The sequence below is a fragment of the Platichthys flesus genome, chromosome 1 (assembly GCF_949316205.1).
Source record: "Platichthys flesus chromosome 1, fPlaFle2.1, whole genome shotgun sequence".
Lineage (NCBI taxonomy): Eukaryota > Metazoa > Chordata > Actinopteri > Pleuronectiformes > Pleuronectidae > Platichthys > Platichthys flesus.
The window spans coordinates 27401396-27419260 of NC_084945.1; the positions used below are offsets into that span (position 1 = coordinate 27401396).

General features: G+C 41.8%; 1 protein-coding gene across 1 annotated transcript in view; it reads right to left on the bottom strand.

Annotated features, from left to right (window-relative positions):
• The window catches only part of znf536 (zinc finger protein 536), a 164446-nt gene that overhangs the window by 47474 nt on the left and 99107 nt on the right, over positions 1 to 17865 (bottom strand). The window contains exon 5 of the mRNA XM_062390301.1: positions 3275 to 3433. Coding sequence (XP_062246285.1) covers positions 3275 to 3433 — 159 coding nt within the window. The remainder of the gene's footprint in view (positions 1 to 3274; positions 3434 to 17865) is intronic.

The following is a 17865-nucleotide window of genomic DNA, read 5'->3' on the forward strand; positions in this document are numbered from 1 at the left end:
AGCTACCTAGAAAACTGTGGTTAATTTTGCTAATGGATATTTTCCCACTCACTGTTCAAGAGGAAATTAATACTGTAACATTAGCTCTTTAACTTTTGGAGAAATTTAAATTCACTTCATTCCTTTCAAGCTGGTGTTAGTCGCTCATTAATCTCCATGTTGTGTTGCACAATGCTGCCTCGACCGGCTTGGTAGGCAATTCCATTGTGTCACTCACATTGCATTAGGATGAAGGGGAGCTTGGCTGTCATCTGTGCATTTCTCTGCATTGTCACCAGAGCACAGAGAGGATCTTTAGCTGCTGTAAAAGTCATCTTGTGGATGTAATCAGGATGTCACAGAGGAGCTGGTATGATTAGGTTATGGGAATGATTTAAAGGCCACATGTTGGGGATGTATCAAGCTGTTCCTCTGTGCACGTGGAGAAAACTATGCTGAACCTGTGCTTGGACGGGCTCCCATCCAAAGATACATTCCTTTCAAAAAGACAACATACTTCCTAACCTTTCTCACTTTTGCTGCCAGCTGCAGAGGGCTCCACGTTAAGCATTTTATTTTACTGTATCGCCGAGATATATAATGTAAAATACAGTACAAGGTGAAGACTCATCTCCACAGGCCTGCTTGTCTCTGTGTGTTTTGCCAAATGAGCTAACGCCAGGCCTGGGCTAAGGTCTCTGCTTTCTCCATAATAAAATATGGTCCTCACGGGTATCCTTACTGTACTACTCAAAGCAGACATAACTCAGCTCTCTCACCACCAGATAACAGATGCTTCCCGAAAACCACCACCATCTCTATCACAGCCCGGCTGTGACCTGGATGTACTATTTAACATAGGGATCTTAATTATGGCGGTATACACCAGATGTGTTATCATGCTATAGCGTAAAGCTTTTCCTCTAATTCCTTTCCAGATTTGAGGTACGGTATGTGTGTCTCTTATTAAGCAAAGCAAAACGGGGGTTACAGTACTGGTGGTCTTGCGTTCTGCCTTTTAAGTGCATTTATGGAGAAGGAAGAGAGGGGGAAAAACCAAAGGAGACAGAGAAGGAGAATAAAAAGAAAAAAAAGGCTTTGATTTTTCTCAGCTGTAAGGGATTTTCAATTTCAGTTGTGAGCGTTTTAGCCTCGCCGTCTCTTCTGGCACCCAAGGATTACTTTCCAGTGAAGTGTAGAAACTAAAGAAAAGGTCAGGACGGTCAAACTTAGCTTTTCAAGAACATCTTGAGGAACTGAGGAGTATAAATGTTTGATAGATTTAAGAAGACATTTCTGTAAGTCGTGAGTCTTTTTTCCCCACGTATCTGTGTTCATGTGATTATGTTCAGTTTTGTGCCTCTTTTACTTAACATTAGGCTGTAAAGTATCAATGCAGGACACAAATAATACAGAAACTATTGAGACACTTCCACTTGTTAAAGCATTTACATGTATGTTACAGGTATTAAGCTGCAGAATCCTTGTAATCTGTAGGTAAGTATTTTGATTCCTAATTTAAAGATATTTGTTTACTGTTCTGTTACAGGTCCTCTCACCTTATGGATAATCCTGCATTTTATAAGCAGACATTTTCTCAACCAAAAATGTGACGATTGATGAATTGTTCAAGTTGGTTAAGAAACAAAAATTATATAATTCTAAGGTTATAGCTTTTTATGTCTTTAGGGCTTTGAACAGGCATCGTCCTCGGCTCTGGAAACTCTGATGGAAAATTCTGAATACATTGTTATATATGTATATACTGGCACTTATCTAAAAGCCCAGTATCTAATGGAATTAGGTCCATATTGGAAGATTCTGCACCTCTGGATTTATGTCCGATGCTGGTGTTCAGTGCCGTAGCAGGAAGTAGTGGGCCCTTTATGTAGTGAAGCATATAGTAAATCTGTGAAAGTCAGGGTGGTGGAATAGTGTACTGTCTAACCCGATACCTCAGCCCTATTTATTTTCAATAACAGAGATCTTTTTTTAACCTTAACCACACTGTAATAGATATTGCCCTAAGCAAGTATTTTAAATGATCAGCATCAGTGAGTGTTCTCCAGCGCTGAGAATACAAGGTATCAAGATTCCCTTTTCTTCCAGTTTGGAATCCAGACCCTCTGAGAGGGGGGGAAATCACCTCATGAACATACCCTTTACACATCAGGCCCACCAGCTAGAAGCAGGTGTCCTTGTTGTAAAGTGTCCTCTGTGTGGTCTAATTGTAACTCTAACCTGAATAGTCAGTGGGGCGTTTATACCTTGCAGAGGGTTAGAACCCTTGCTAAAGTCCACATCATTACCCTGACTGTATCCTCAACCTCAACTGGAGACAACCGGCGGACAGGTTATCGAGAAGTTCCCGAGCCTCGGGCCAGTGTATGTGTGTGGGAAGAGAGAACACAGCTCAGAGGGTTCGGACGCGTGACTGAAAAATAAAACTGGATCTATTAGGGACATCATCTCACGCATATCCCTAAACTGTGGACAGGCTGGCTTTGTTTTGGCTTGAAAGTTATTGAGAGTTAGTGAGTGTGAAATTGCCCTCTGAGTGATGTCATCGGAGGACACTGAACCCTTGTTGTGTTAATTAGAGCTCAATGAAATGATGAGTATGAACAAAAAAGAGAATAACAATGGCCTAAAGCCTCAGTGAGGGACACAGTTAGAAACTGTACAGTATATTCCTTCACATTAATTGTTTTATTTGTCCGTATTTGAGTCAGTTTGAAATAAAAAATGATGCAATCAAAAGTCTGATAATACTGCATGGAAAAATATTTGTAGGATAATATCTCAGCGACTGACTGAAGTGAGAATGACAGTATAAACTGCTCATGTTCAGTACACATGATTTAGAAGCTCATTTGTGCATTACATTTAGTTGTTTGTGAGATAAGCAGATTTCTTCTTTCCTTCCTTTCTTTGTTTTTTTCTTTCTTTCTTTCTTTGACATGCAGAAAGGTCTTTAACATATTAGTTTTTAGTTTGGCATTAAATAAATCAAGATGAAGGGTTTCCCAGAGACAGGTAATGTAGTATTCATCAATTACAAAACTAATATACAATCAATTCATCTGTATCGTATCCATCATTTTAGTGGCAGATTGAATCATATATCTGATTAGACCAATATTCATAAACCAATATGTCAGTCTAACCCAGAAGGAATGTGAGCACAAGTAGTAAAGTAAATTTTGCATGAAGTACAATAAATGTTTAATTGTTGGAGAGATGCACTCTCTGCCTTGACTTGGCCAGGGGATGTGATATCCTGGGAAATACTGACCTGTGTGTATCCGCAGGTGAACCTTGAGATGATGGGAGGTCCGGAACGACTTGCCACAGTAGGCGCAGTCCTTGGAGGCAGAGGCCAGACTCCGCTCGCGAAGCTGGGGCAGAGGCGGCTGAATACTCCCCGCTGCCTTCCCCAAGTCCTCCCCAACATCTGGAGCACACACACACAAAGACAGCACAAGGAGGGAGAGACAAATGGAAGGTGTGTTGAGTGCCACTTCAAACCAGCCCTCCACACATCACAACACAACCCGTTTTCTTTTTCTTTTTTCCCCCCCTGTCTGTCTCTCATTGTCCCTCGTTTTCCTTGCTCAAATGTGCGAACGCCACACAAAGTCAAACACATCAAACAGGTTCACGGGCCGCGCTATTTTCCCCGCTGACAGAACGCTGACAGTTCATAAGCTTTTCAGTTTCTTTAGAAACACCATCGTCCTGAGATACACCCCCCCGCCTCCACCTCCCCCAACTCAAACACACCCTCCCTCAACACCGCCACCTGCACCGCCGCCTCTCCTGTCTCCTCCTGTTTTGCTTTTTTTATCCTTGCTATCATCATCATTCCTATTAAGCACATGCAAGATTGCCGTGAAAATGAACAATACAAAATACGACAGAAAGAAAGAAGAAAAACAGAGAGAGAGATAAATTGGGCTATGTCAGCATCGCAGGATCTCCTCGCACCTCTTCGTGCGACCTGATTTTGACAGGTAGTTGTCAGAGATATGATAGGGTGATAACGGTTTTGACCCCGCCCTCTGCCACATCCTCCGCTCAAGGAAAAAAAAGAAAAGAAAAACGATGATGCACAGTTTAGTGCTGCAGCAGTCTGTTATCAACACAATCACCTTCTGAATGTGTATCTAGAGATGAGTGGCAACAACCTGGGAATGTGTTGACAGCAGCATAATCTGAGGTGAGGGTGTCATCATCAGATTGTACACACTGGCCTTGTTGTACTAAAGGTTAAGAGCCTGTGATGTGCTGACAGGCATGAAAAAGTGTGTGAGAGTTTTAAGGCCTGAGCAGCACAGTTAAGTTCAAAGCACGTAGAAGAAGAAACAAAAAGAAGAATCTTGAAAGAAACAATAAGAAATACATAACAGATGTTTGATTTAGCTTGTATCTTGAAGCCCTTCATTTAAAAATATCTACTTCCAGTAGCGTTTGATGGACGATACTGTGCAGGAGGTTCATCGGCAACTCACACAGTGCAGAACTGTCAAGACAGATTTACACATTTAATAGTAAAGTAGAAATTCACATCAAGATTATTTCTTTGGTGCATTTGTCTCTTTCGTGTGCAGGCTGCCACATGAACGTCAACATTTATTAATGCAAAATATGCACTGGCTCAACCAGCAAGTCATGAACTTTGTGGTTGTACGCCGCAGTGACACTGACCTCTTCTTTGTTGAGGTTGAACAAAAGAAACCTACAGACAAAACCAGTCTGGCTATATTTCCACCATGCACAATAGGTAGTCTGTGGTAAAAAAAAGGAAATGGCACTATGTGCTCGACCCAAATACGCACATATGCAGTCGAAAATGTTATTTACTTTCCAATCTGGCACATGATTTGGTGCGTGCGTGGAAAGGAGGGGCGGCAGCCAGAGAGAAAGAAAGAGAATCAACATCGAGCAACCCACTTATGCAACCATGCCGCACAATAAGGAACATTTTTTAACAGTAGCCTAATCTTTTCTCTTTTCTGTTGCTCCCCACCCCATTCCACCCCTCCTCTCACTTGGGGGAGTCAAATAAGGTTTACAGAATGGAAAGACCCAAGTCAGCAAGTCCCCCTCCACACTGACACGAGACACACAACTCCATTCAGCAGTGCTGCTATCAGGCTGAAGGCCATTTATCACAAGTGAAACTGAAAGGCAACCGAAATGTAAGTCTGTGACAATACGCAGACACTAAATACCAGCTGCTTCTGCTTGGGCTTGGCAAATGTGTGGTTTAATTCTGAGGGGAAAGAAGCTGGGAGACAGGTTTTTAAAAGCAGATGTTAAACTGTAGAGCTTGCTTTTCACATAAATTTAGACAATATGCGACAGGACAGAGAGAAGGAGAAGTGGAAAGAGAGGATGGGTTAGAACGAAAGAGCGTGGAATGGGAAAAAAATCCAACACAGACTTTGTCCATTATTTCAATCAGTACATACATAGGGACTGAGGATTGGCTGTCTGAGAATAAGACTAAATGACAGCTAATACAATTTGTAGGGTCGTTAAAGGGGAAAATCAAGAATAGAAGTAGGTTTCAATATATCTACTTAAATCAACATAAATTGCCATGTCTTCCAGGAAATTTGATACTTGATGCAAATTACACTCAACGCAAATTTCATGTAAAATATCACAGGTGAAAATATAATTTCCTGCACAACGTGAACATATCCAACCACGACACACCAACACCGCCATCCTGCTCTTTTGCATTTCATTTGAATGACTTCCTGCAGACAGAAAATAATAAAACTGAAAACAATTTCCCCAGTGCGTGGTCCAGGACTGTACCATACTGTAGCCATAGTCGCCTCCTCATAAACATATTTTGAGCGGTCTACTGTACAGATCCCCTTTTGGCAAATATTCCCCAGATCGTGTAACAGACACTGGCCCACCTGCCCACCCCAGATGGGGATAAAATTAAAAAATCCAAAACACAGATTAGAAGCAGGACAAACACCAGACACACACACACACACACACACAAAAGCTATGCATGTCTGTCTTTATCGCTCATCCATCCATCCACCCAAACACACACACACACACACACACAAACATCCTTGTATGTCAGGGTTAATAGTGCTCCTGTAAGAGGAAGACACACTACTGAGAGGATGAGAGTGTGCTCTCCTTGCATATAACAGCCCTTCAATAATAAATGGGCTTCACACATTCCTACACACGCACTTCACACTACAAAGACAAGTAAATCTCAACTTTTTGTGTGCGCCTCCTGCTCTTCTTACATCTGTGCACACGCACGCCCACAGGTGCGCACATGCGCAAGAACGCCATGCCCAGGCACGAGCTGGGTGTCCAGCACGCTTGTCTTTAATCAGCTGACTGATCCGCAGCTTTTAATGTGGCTGTTCCAATTACTGTAAAAGTCATCCTGCTTCATATAACCACAAATATTGACACTTTATTGCACAACACATTTATGACATTTTGAAGGTCACCCTGTGCGTTAGGCATCATCCCTCACAGCTGGGTGTGTGATGTGGGGAGAGACTCTGTTGACACCCAGCCGTAACTATCCTCCGAGTATTGATTTTCGTTCCCTTTTTTTTTCTTTTTTTTATGCAAAGAAGATTCACTGTGGAGACGCAGCATTAAAGTGATTGTCACAGGTGAGCCTTTGGCTTTTCATATACAAGCTTGTAAAGGCCAGCTTCTATTACTCTTCCACTTTGCTCAAATATTATACAATTAGACCGTGGATCATTTTTATGTTGACAGCATTGGCACGTGTACACATATTCAATGATCAGTACCATCCAACTGAAGATTTTCTCATTGAAAATTTAAATAAAAAGTGTCATGAAAATAGAAGAACATCTTTGCATTTTGCAATTTTTCCTATAACTCTTCTTCAAATATATCAAAGGTAAAAAAACTCTGTCTAGAATTATTTGATATTTAATATTTGACATTTAATAAAAGATCAGTATTTACCAGGCTGTGCATCTCTCTTATCTAAATTTGTTGCAAGTGTCAAAGGGCCCTACGGAGTTGACATGTTTTATTTCAGACAGACCTCATTTTCTGGCATTAATCCCCCAATAGATCATAATCCATATCAAGAATAAAACCACTCATCTTTTAATTAAAAATTCAAGCCACCACTACTTATTTTTTATTCTCCCAAATTCTCCCATCAAGCTCACACATTCAAACCGTTTTAATCTATCGTCTATGAACATCTCTCGCCTCTAACCCAGGAAAAACATGACAAAACGCAGAACTGTGACTGTGCTAGTACAAGAATATCACAGGGGGCGGGGGGAGAAATGCATTTATAATTCAACTGTATCTGATCTGAGACCAGCTCCTCTCCCCTCTGCCTTTACTGGTGTCGCGGCGGCATAATGGAACATGCCAGAACAAAGGCTCTGAGATCAGATTGGAGCAGAGTTGAGCAGGCCATCTGGGAGGCAGGCTGAGAATCAGTCACTCTGCCTGCTGTCTGCTGCACTCACACTCATGTACACACACACTTCCCCTCTGACTAACAGTGTGTAAGAGTGCAACTGTGTGTTACGTGTGTGTGTGTGTGTGTAAGACACCTTACTCCCTTCCATCCTCACGTCACCAGGTCTTGCAACGAAACAACGAAACGATGCATCGCCACCAGGGCAGCTTCAATGTTGGTTTAACAAATTAATATATGGCAAAATGATATGGAATTTATATATATTTCATAAAATAAATTCACCAAACAGCAAAATGTATCATATCATCATAACATAGTCCACGTATACACAAGACCTAGTGTATGAAAGAAGGAACAGTTACAGGAGAGCCTTGTTTGTGTAAGTTCAACTACAGAATACTTTGTGTGTTTGTGTGTGTTTGTGTGATGTGTGTGTGTGTTTGTGTATGTGTGTCTTCCTTTGGATACCCCTGGGATGGGGCATGCTGCCTACTCCTTTTCAGCGACCACACCCATTTCCCATTAATGGATAAAAAAAGAAAAAATCATCATCAACAACAACAGCAAAAAATAAACAGCAAAAGTCAATGATTGTGTGTGTGTCTTTGTGTGCATATATATATATATATATATATATATATATATATGTGTATGGTGCCAAGGGTGTTTTGTGTGTGTGTGTGTGTGTGTGTGGTGTTTGCCAGTCCTTAATGGTGCTCTTTCAATCACACTTTGCACTCTAAACGTTCTGTGGTTTTGATTAGTATGATATCACTTTCAGGAAATAAAACTGGAGGGGGAAAAAAAGCACATCAGTCATAAAAACACAAGATGTTTTGCGTCTTGCTCAGCCATTATTCTAATGCGTCACGTGACTCCCGTCGAAGCCCAGCGGCCTCTCCCCGTAGTCAAATAACTGACTGGGGGTAGGAGGGGTGGTGGTGGCGGTGGGGAGGGCTTGACGGAAACAGTTTGAAAAGGGGAAAGATATTAAGAGAGATTGGGTGAGAGGGAGGGCGGGAGGGGAAAGAGAGAAAGAGTAAAATGTGATGACATCATTTGAAAGGCATTAGGCTTTTAAAAATGCGCCCGGGGGGACTTGATTTCCTTACACCAGAGCAACACAACACCATCCGGCCTGATGCTCGCTTGCTCCCCCGCTCTCTCTCTCTCTCTCTCTCTCTCTCTCTCTCTCTCTCTCTGTGTCTCACAAACACAACACACACAGATACACACCTCCCAGCACCCCATTCCCCTCTCGTTCTTTTTTTGATTTGGACCACTGCCATCTTTGTGAGCGTCTGGTTCATGCGAGTTAATCAATTTGAGGTTTAGTTACACTGCTGATGCTAGCATTCTAGCCACTGCTAGAACGTAATCTGAACTCGCAGAATTTATTAACCAAACACCAATTATCATTAAACACCACTGCATTATCCCCCTCCTTTTACTACCTGACAAGGACTACTTAATGAAATTTCAGATTAAAGTTATTTGGTCCATGATTTATGGGCATTGAGAAAGTCCTAATGCAAGCCTCTGTGAGTGTGCAGATGCTTTTGGTTTTTTATTTATTTATTTTTTTCTTTCACCAGGGATATGAGAAGTCTCTGAGGTATAACAACAACCAGGTCTAGACCAAGAAGAAGAAGGAGAACAGGGGGGGGGGGGGAACTGTGCTCCAAATTTTACACAGCATCCTCACCTCATACTTGTTTTTTTTTTACTGAACCTGTCAAGCAGCAGAGATAAGACCAAAAAAAATTGTTAGAACAAAGAAAAGAGAAAATATAATAAAAAGAAAAATCTAAATGAAGGAAATGCAAGTTGTTGTTTACCCCCGCAATGTTTGTGAGATGAAAACAGCAGCAGAATGTGTTACATATAAGGCGGTGGGGTAAACAGGGGCACCAGATGTTCTTTGATGTTAATAATGGCATTTATTATTAATATTAATTAGACCGCATTCAGCAATACATTTGGGCCATTTCCAAGTCAATTAAGCAAAATGGCAGTCGGGAGATGTTGAAACGACATTTTAAGGCAGGTGTTCAGCAACCCCCTAATAAAACATTTTTGCAGCTCCCGAAAAACAACCCATTCTGAGACAAATTTTATTTATTTTCTCTTTGTTAACTCTTTCTCTCCTCTGTTGCAGTTGCAACCATAAGTAAAAATCAAAAAAACATACTGAGAATCGACTCTCGATTTAATGTGCATTATCTAATTAAAATATACAATATGTGGAGATTCTGATAATGCGCACATGCTGTGTCCACACCCCAGCACGTACGTTCAACCAGATTAAGGGGTTATTTCAGATATGAAATTATGATTATGACCATCACGATGATAATAGACAGAGTATTTTGAGGATTACTGACCGCAGTTTTCCATATGACTGCTTCATGAAGGGTGTGCATGCTTGAGAACGACCCAAATAAATGTCCTTTTTGTATCTCCTCGGCCCTATCCACAAAGTCGAGAATGCCAATCCACATGCACTAGGACACAAGGTTCTCAGTGCCATCGTCACCAGAAGACAGAGTTCTAACCAATAGAATTAGACAACACAAGCCAGAGGCCTCACAGTGGGGGGTGTCTTGTCAATATAAGCCAAATAATCCCTGGCTATATGTGTAAGGATAACAAAAACACCGTATCTAAAGCTCTATTTGGTTCAATCTAGACCTCTGGATAGGAACCTGCCACACCTCTCAGACCAAGTGTGTGTGTGTGTGTTCGCGCCCAGAGCCCTGCTGTTGGCATCAGGCCCTTTCTATTCAAAGCCGGTGGAGGCAGCAGCCTTACAATGGTACATTAGCAATCTGTGCGTTCATTTATCAGTGTGTGCGATGTGGACTCTCCGTTCATGGCGCGCTGCACTTTTCATGGCTGAAAATTAATGAACAAGCCTCCCCTCGCAACAAACATGCACCTGTGCTGCAGAGATGCTAATCACAAACATTTATATTTATTAGCGGACGCTCGTATTAAAACTGGAGTTGTGGAGGAGAGGGGGGGGGGGAAGGAGAGGATGGGAAAAGCTGTTTAATGAAAGGGTGGTGGTTTAGTTTGTGCAGAATTGTTTTAAAGCCATTTGTTTAAAGCCCTTCCTTGAGTCAAAGGGTGGTGTTTGTTTGAGTGCATGATATCCATTCAGGGAGTGTGATCTTCATGCTGTGAAGATGATTTCTCCAAAAGTATCAGGTGAAGGGCACTGCTGCACAAGAAGGCAGCGTTAAGTAGCAGCTGATGCTTCGCAAAACACGTCAAAATGATTCAATTTCTGATGGAACCAAACCTCAGTCCCTCTCAATACACAGGTGGAAATGATGGACAGTCTTGACGAATGCCTCCTCTGTTTAGGATGCTACTTCTTTTCTCCATCCCTCTCTTTCCACTTCTCTCACTCCATCCCTCCTCCTCCTCCTCCTCTCTGCTCACATGCTGACAGAAGGTGGCTCTCTCCCTCAGTAAAGGCTATGCCTCTGCCCAGCTAGGGGAGGAAGAGGAATGGTGGCTGGCACCGGCCCACCTTTGTTCCCCCCCTCATCCTCCTCAAGTCTGTTTCAGGCTTCAAAGAGCATTGGAAAAAGACATACACACAAGCACACACACACACACACACACACACACACACACACATGCACATACAAATGGAGGAGCACTGATGTCTCACTAACTTTATCATTCTAGCAGGGTGATCATAGCCTCGTTGAGAGGCTGTGGATGATGCTCGAGGGTGTATGAGTGTGTGTGCGCGTTTGTTTGCATTCGTGTATGTGTGCACGTTTATGTGTGTGTGTTGTCCACAGACTGTCTGCATGACAGCACAAAAGGCAGATGGGGACAGAGGTGGGTGTCTTTTAGGACATGAAGACAAGTGCAGTTACTAATGTGTTTGTCTGTGCATTTGTATATACACACACACTTGCCAATGTGTGTGTGTGTGTGTGTGTGTGTGTGTGTGTGTGTGTGTGTGTGTGCGTGTGTGTGTGTGCTTGAATGTGTTGTGCTATAATAATTAGGGTGTATATTCATCATGCCCCCTCTCAGTCTGTGTTGGCAGGAAGTGGTGTGGTTACCATTAGTGAAGGATGACTAGGTTGCTGTGTCTTTTACTGGGATACTGCTGGCCTTATATTGATAGATAAAAGGAAGGGAAGGAAATTAGGGGGAAAAAATAGGAAAGTGAAGCACACAATTTGAAAACAGAAGTAAGAAGAAATTGGAAAGTAATGTTATATCATGGTACAACATTGCAATTTTTGGATTATGAGAAAGGAAGAAAGCATGGCAAAGGAAACACAAGAAGATGCGACAAGGACAAAGAAACACAACTTAGGGGGAAGGAGACAACAGGAAAACCGAAAAGCAGAAATAGAAAACAAATAGTAGAACAGAAATGATATGCATAAAGCACTTAAGATTTTCAGGATATTGGCAATAAAAGGGAAAACAATTGAATTGTAAGAGAACGGGAAAAAAGAAAGGGCCACACTATCAACTCCTCTCCAGGTCCTGGACATGTATAAAGTGTCACCTAAAGACGACAGCCATCCTGTTGCACTGCCCCTTTAACATTGAATAAAAGAAGGACTCCTCCCTAAGCTGCCATTGATTTCCTATTCATTCGTGTGCATGTTAAATCAACAGTAAGCACAATAGTCCAATCATAAAACTCTATAGCTATAGTACTATCACGTCTCTCCCACGCTCAATCCACCTGGCACTGGTCAGAGTCTTTACTGTACGTGGCATCAATGCTCTGCACTGCGCAGCCATTAGTGGCGTTATTCTCCATCAATGAAAATGAATCAATTAAGCCTCATTAAGGGTGCATATTAAGGTGGAGTAATTATCTGGTGGGGAATGCACAGTGATCGATAGCTCTGGAGCATAAATGTGCACTTAAAGACATACAGTATATTACCACAAGAGGCAATGAACACTTTTAACAAGGCCACTGCGGATGGGGAGCTAAAGTGGGTAAATCTGCTTCATGTCGCGCATACATATTGTGCGTCTGTGTGTGCATGTATGTGTGTGTGCACGTGTGTGTGTGGGCAAGAAAGAGAGACCATTGCTACAACCATAGCCTGGTCAGGCTGTAAATCCAGAGACCAAGGACACATCCCGTTTTACTCTTCTATGAACTTGTCCAGTGTCTTGGAAAATGAAATAAAAAGATTTATACTGTGGCTGCAAACATCCTCCCTCGGTGTATGTATGACAACGAGCACAAGAGATAGAGCCACACTTTAAAAATAAACGAGAGAAAGGCCCCGATTTTAGTGAAAGCAGGGAAGTTTTTAAATGCTGGAGGCCTTCACCCTCTGGCCAACAGCATATAAACACACAACCCCCCCCCCCCCCCCCCCCCCCCACACACACACACACACACACACACACACACACACACACACACATTGACATGCACACAGAGTACCATGCACACACACAATCCCATGCATAACGCCTATTAAAGAGCACGCTCTGTCCCAGTCGCATAATTTTAATTTGTTATGAAGGTCATTGACAGAAAGTAATAATCACCATTGGGGATCTAACAATTTGCCATTTCAGAACACTGAGGCACTGATGACTCAACTATTAATAGACTGAAGCGCACCCACACCCACCCACCCTTGCCCCCTGCCTCTACACCCCATATTTTTACCCCCCGCCCCCCCCAACACACACACACACACACACATACAGCCTAGAAATGTATCATTTGTTATCTGTGGAGGGATATAGTGTGACATTTGGGGGCAAATTAATGGGAAGCCTAAAAGAAATCTGCTGAAGGGGGTATCTCCTGGAAAGAGATTTACACTGTATGAAAAAACAAAAAGTAAAGCAGACAGCTTTTGAATTCCTCTTTTTATTTCTCACTCTGTGCTTCAACAGCGATGTGTTGTGCCCAAGAAAACAGCAGCGCTGCCTGCACTGAGCTGATGAATTGTTTAGCATTTCCCCCCCCCCTTTTTTACAAACAACACGCAAGAGAGACACAATGACAAGTTTATTATAGACCAACTCATTTATTCTCTGCTTTAGCATCACCCAAGCCATTCAGACATATGCGTCTGGCATTTGTCGCCAAACAAATAAGTCAGAGCTTAAGCTATTTTTATCTAGCGCAAGAGCGTTTGTTCTTTTTAAGTGATCGTCAGCGTTTGGGCCGAATAGAATGGAAGCTGGAATCCTTTATCTTTCAGAGGCTCAACAACTCAAGACTAATTACAAATTAATCTGGATCTGGATATCTGCAATAAGAGTGCCCCAATAAGAACTTGTGGTGTGCTAAGAGGGTCTATCTGTTATATATTTATAGGGGAGCTCAACGCATGAAGAGGGAGAGGCAGGCCGCAGATGCAGGCGGCCAAAACCCAAAAGAGAGTAGCACATAATTGCCTGCTTTTCCATATCCAAGCAGCCACATCAAGGCTGAGGATTGCGGATATTAATAATTGATCAATAGTTTGATAGGGCAGCACGTGCTTAAGTTTTTAGCAGTAGAAGTTTGATGGCCGTTTAAGGTCTCTCCTTGGGGTCTTGAGCACTGTTGCTACTTGTGGAGAAGGTCAAGTGAACTCATCGTTATAAATCAAAAACTATTGTCATAAACTTCAGGAGGTCATATGAATATGATCTGTTGTGCATTATGATTTTCAAATTGTGTTTTTCGTGTGTGTTTTGCAGTTTTCTTTTAAGAGCCTGAAGGTTAATTTTAGTAATAAATGTCCACAGAATTAATTAAGGAGCAATGGGTGTGCAGTTTAAAGGACCAACGCTTCAATAAATGAGACTAAAAAACAACCCAATAGGTCATCTGTATTACAACCTATAGTTACTTTTTATTGGTAGGCGACCTTAAGCAGTTGTAATGATTACGATAGGAGCAAATAGAAAAGAGAGGTGACATCGGCAAACAATAGAGCTTTCATACGCTGTTCGTTTCCTCTGTGAAACTAATAATTAGACAAAAAATTAAAAACAACCAACTACATTAACTGCATGTTTTATAATGTAACCATGATGACAAGTTCTACAGGCAATGTTATTGTTACCATGATGAAGAAAGTCCAGTATGCCTGTCACTGATACACTCATACTGGTAAGAAGTGACTTATACGGTTGTTTAGGTTGACGGTCTTTTTGAATTTAAATACGTTATTGGTCTTTAATATAGCTATACTTCATATATAGAGTTTCTCTACAATTTTATTTTTAAGAGTGGGTACTTCTTGGGGAGTATACATATGCTCTTGCATTTCCAGAGCAGTGCTGAAGACTGAGCGCATGTGCACGAAGTTAAGAGATTTTAGGTGGTGTGTGGTGCCGATGATGCTGCACACACTATAAATTATCTTTGCATATTGTACTGTACATCACAAAGAATATTTATTACTTGCTCAGCATTCAAATATAGCTTAATGTGAAGTAAATAGACAACAGGTCAGAGCATGCTGACCAGTATATTTCATATACCTGGGTACAACTAATTTAGGAAAGCAAGCTTGCATTAATGTGGTTAAACACTACAGGTCAGTTAATTCTGGGAGCAGCAAAACAAATATTGCCAGCACAATTTGTGTCTTAATAAAGAAGTCAGAGAATACTTGGCCTTTTTCCATCATTCTGTGAGCAACTGTAATTGTATGCTGCAGACGGCGTGAGTCTGTGAACAGCAGGACATAGTCAAAGGAGCTGGTTTCCTCTCTGAGAAGTTGGAGGTGTGCAGCCTGTCTCCTGCAGCTCTTCATTAAACAGCTCTCTGTGGCTGCTACTGGCCCTGCTATTACTCCCTGCAGTATTTCAAACTGATCTCCTCTCAGGAAATGCTCAGATTGACCGTCGTCTTGTTTGTAGACAATAGTGCCAGTGGAAGGGCCAAGCTCCCTGATGGACACATTTTATTCTCTGTGACTACTTCATAATATGAGTGAACTTGCAATTTGCCAGATAAATTGTGTTAATGTGAAGCTATAACATAAACATAATAAAGAGTTCTTTCAGGATATGTTGCTGCAAATGTCAGAATTTTGACGTTGCTAATTTAAGTAAAATAAACCTACAATGAACCATAGGCCACCTCAATAATATTCATGGCTGTTACCAGAGCTTATTAAGATGCTCTTAGCCATCAGGCAACCATTGTTTATCTCCGATAATTTTTTAGACTGAACTCTGCTCCAATGATTTTAGGAAACACTTTTTAAACGTAAGAAGAAAAATAAATGGATGTACAGCATCAGTATTTATGAATGTCATGCATCAATTAAAACTACATATATATTTTGAATTTCTTCAACGAAACCACAAAAAAAAACGGAACTGTTCATGCACCATGCAACAGGTGTGAAGCCTGGCTTCACCAAAATAATTAAACACCAACACTTCAGATCAGAAAATAACTCCTGGAATGTAGTAATCCTCTGACTTTAGACTGTCGTGGGTGCTAGTTAACTTCCTGCTGGGGAAATGAGCTTTGATTTGCTGCCTTGCAGCCGGGGTCTGTCGTTCTCTATTACTCACTCTGTCTCTTCAGCTCGTGTACTCTGTACTCCCCCCAGTCCCATGGTAGGGAACCTCTGGGCACCTTGACTGTCGTTTAACTGCTTGTGGCACGAGGCAGCTGAGGAAATGGGTCATTAAATCCAACGAGCCGGGGCCAGCCCCCCCAGTGCCCCAGATCTGTTTCCAGTCAGATCGCCTTCTTTTACAGGAGAGACAGAAAGGAACTCAGCACAGTAGCCCAAAGCGGACATTAGTGTCGTTGCAGCCCGACGCTACTAATAGCAGCTCCTAACAAGGACTGGTGCATTTATTTATCTACACAACCTTATCCCAAAGGTATCTTAGAGGTAAGCTCAGCCATGTCCCTCGTGGATTTCATAGAAAATTCACTCCACAGCTGCTTTCGTGCACAGTCCCAAAAAATACTTAGGAAACAAGTACAAGTATGCACTTGACACACCCACATTATTGCCAAATATATAAAGTGTATAGTGCTACCAGAAGTTTGTATTAAATTGTAAACTTAAATAAATAGAATATTCAGTTACACTGGGGGAAATGTTTCGGGTTTATTGTTCTGTTGATGAGATGTGCATGAGAAGAATTTCAGATGTCACTCAGCGCACACCCAGCAAAACCTCTAGGGCTAGTGACATCAATGTGTTTGTCATTTCAGAAGTAAATATCTTAACAACTTAGCAAGTGCCTTGACATTTTATACATGTGTTCATATTCCCTAGCGGATGAACCCCAACGACTTTGCCGATCCCTTTGTGTTAAGAAGGTGGCTCGGCACTGCAAAATGTCATAGGAGTTTTCACTTGATAAGAAAACGCTGACCATTTATGCTGCAAATGTTATTCACAATTTGACTAAGAAACGAAAAGTGACACATTTTAGTTGGATCTCTGTCACTTTTGAAGGCTGCATAATCTCATCAAAAGAAAAGGGCAGTCATTTTGCAGGAAGGTAAATACTTCAAATGTTACCATGGGGAGTTTCTTCGATTTGTCCTTTAGCAAGGTGATAACGTGTGATACACCGTGCCCTCCCTTCTTCCTGTTCCCTCCTCCTCCCAGAAAACTCCTCTCCCATTCTCCCTTTTCTTCTTCTGTCATTGTAAAATGCAGGACCAGCAATGTGAAGAAAAAAAAAAACACTACACACACTTGTTGCCCGGACTTTATCTCTACATTATTCTCAGCGCTCCTTCCGTTCATTTCAGAGAATAAGATAAATGAACGACGTACATTTCGTGCACCTGTCCTCCCCTCCCCACCTTCCCCTAACGATAAGGGATTTCATTAACGTGAGAATGCTTGGGCTCAAAGAAACATAATTGCTTCAGTGTTGTTGTCCTCTCTGCTGCCGACGCCCTAATTTCCTCCTCGCCTTACTCCTGACTGTTAAGTGATCATTATATCAGCACAGGGGATGGTCCAAGGGTAAAATATTGACAAACTGTGGTCATGTTCATACAACACATTGATGAGAGGTGTGTGTTTGTGTGTGGTAAAGGAGGTTGAAATATTATATATGTATATAATTTTTAAAGGGTGAAGGAGAAAGACGGGATAATGGATGGTCGCTTGAGTGAAGACAAGTGAGGACACAAAGTGACATGATCAATCGAGAAAGATTACAGAGTCCGGTTATAATTTAAACACCTCTGAACTGACACCCACCACCCCAGCCCCCCATCCCAGTTGGATATCTGTATGTTAAAGTTACATCATTTTTTGACTTGCCATTTACACAGCATTGCACCTGAAAGTCAGGCAGCATAATAGACAGTTTAAAATGTCAGGGAACTAAGTAAGTAAGAGAGACGGGTCGACCGGCAGAATCTTAATTAGTGGAGCTCTGTCTAATGGTGATGG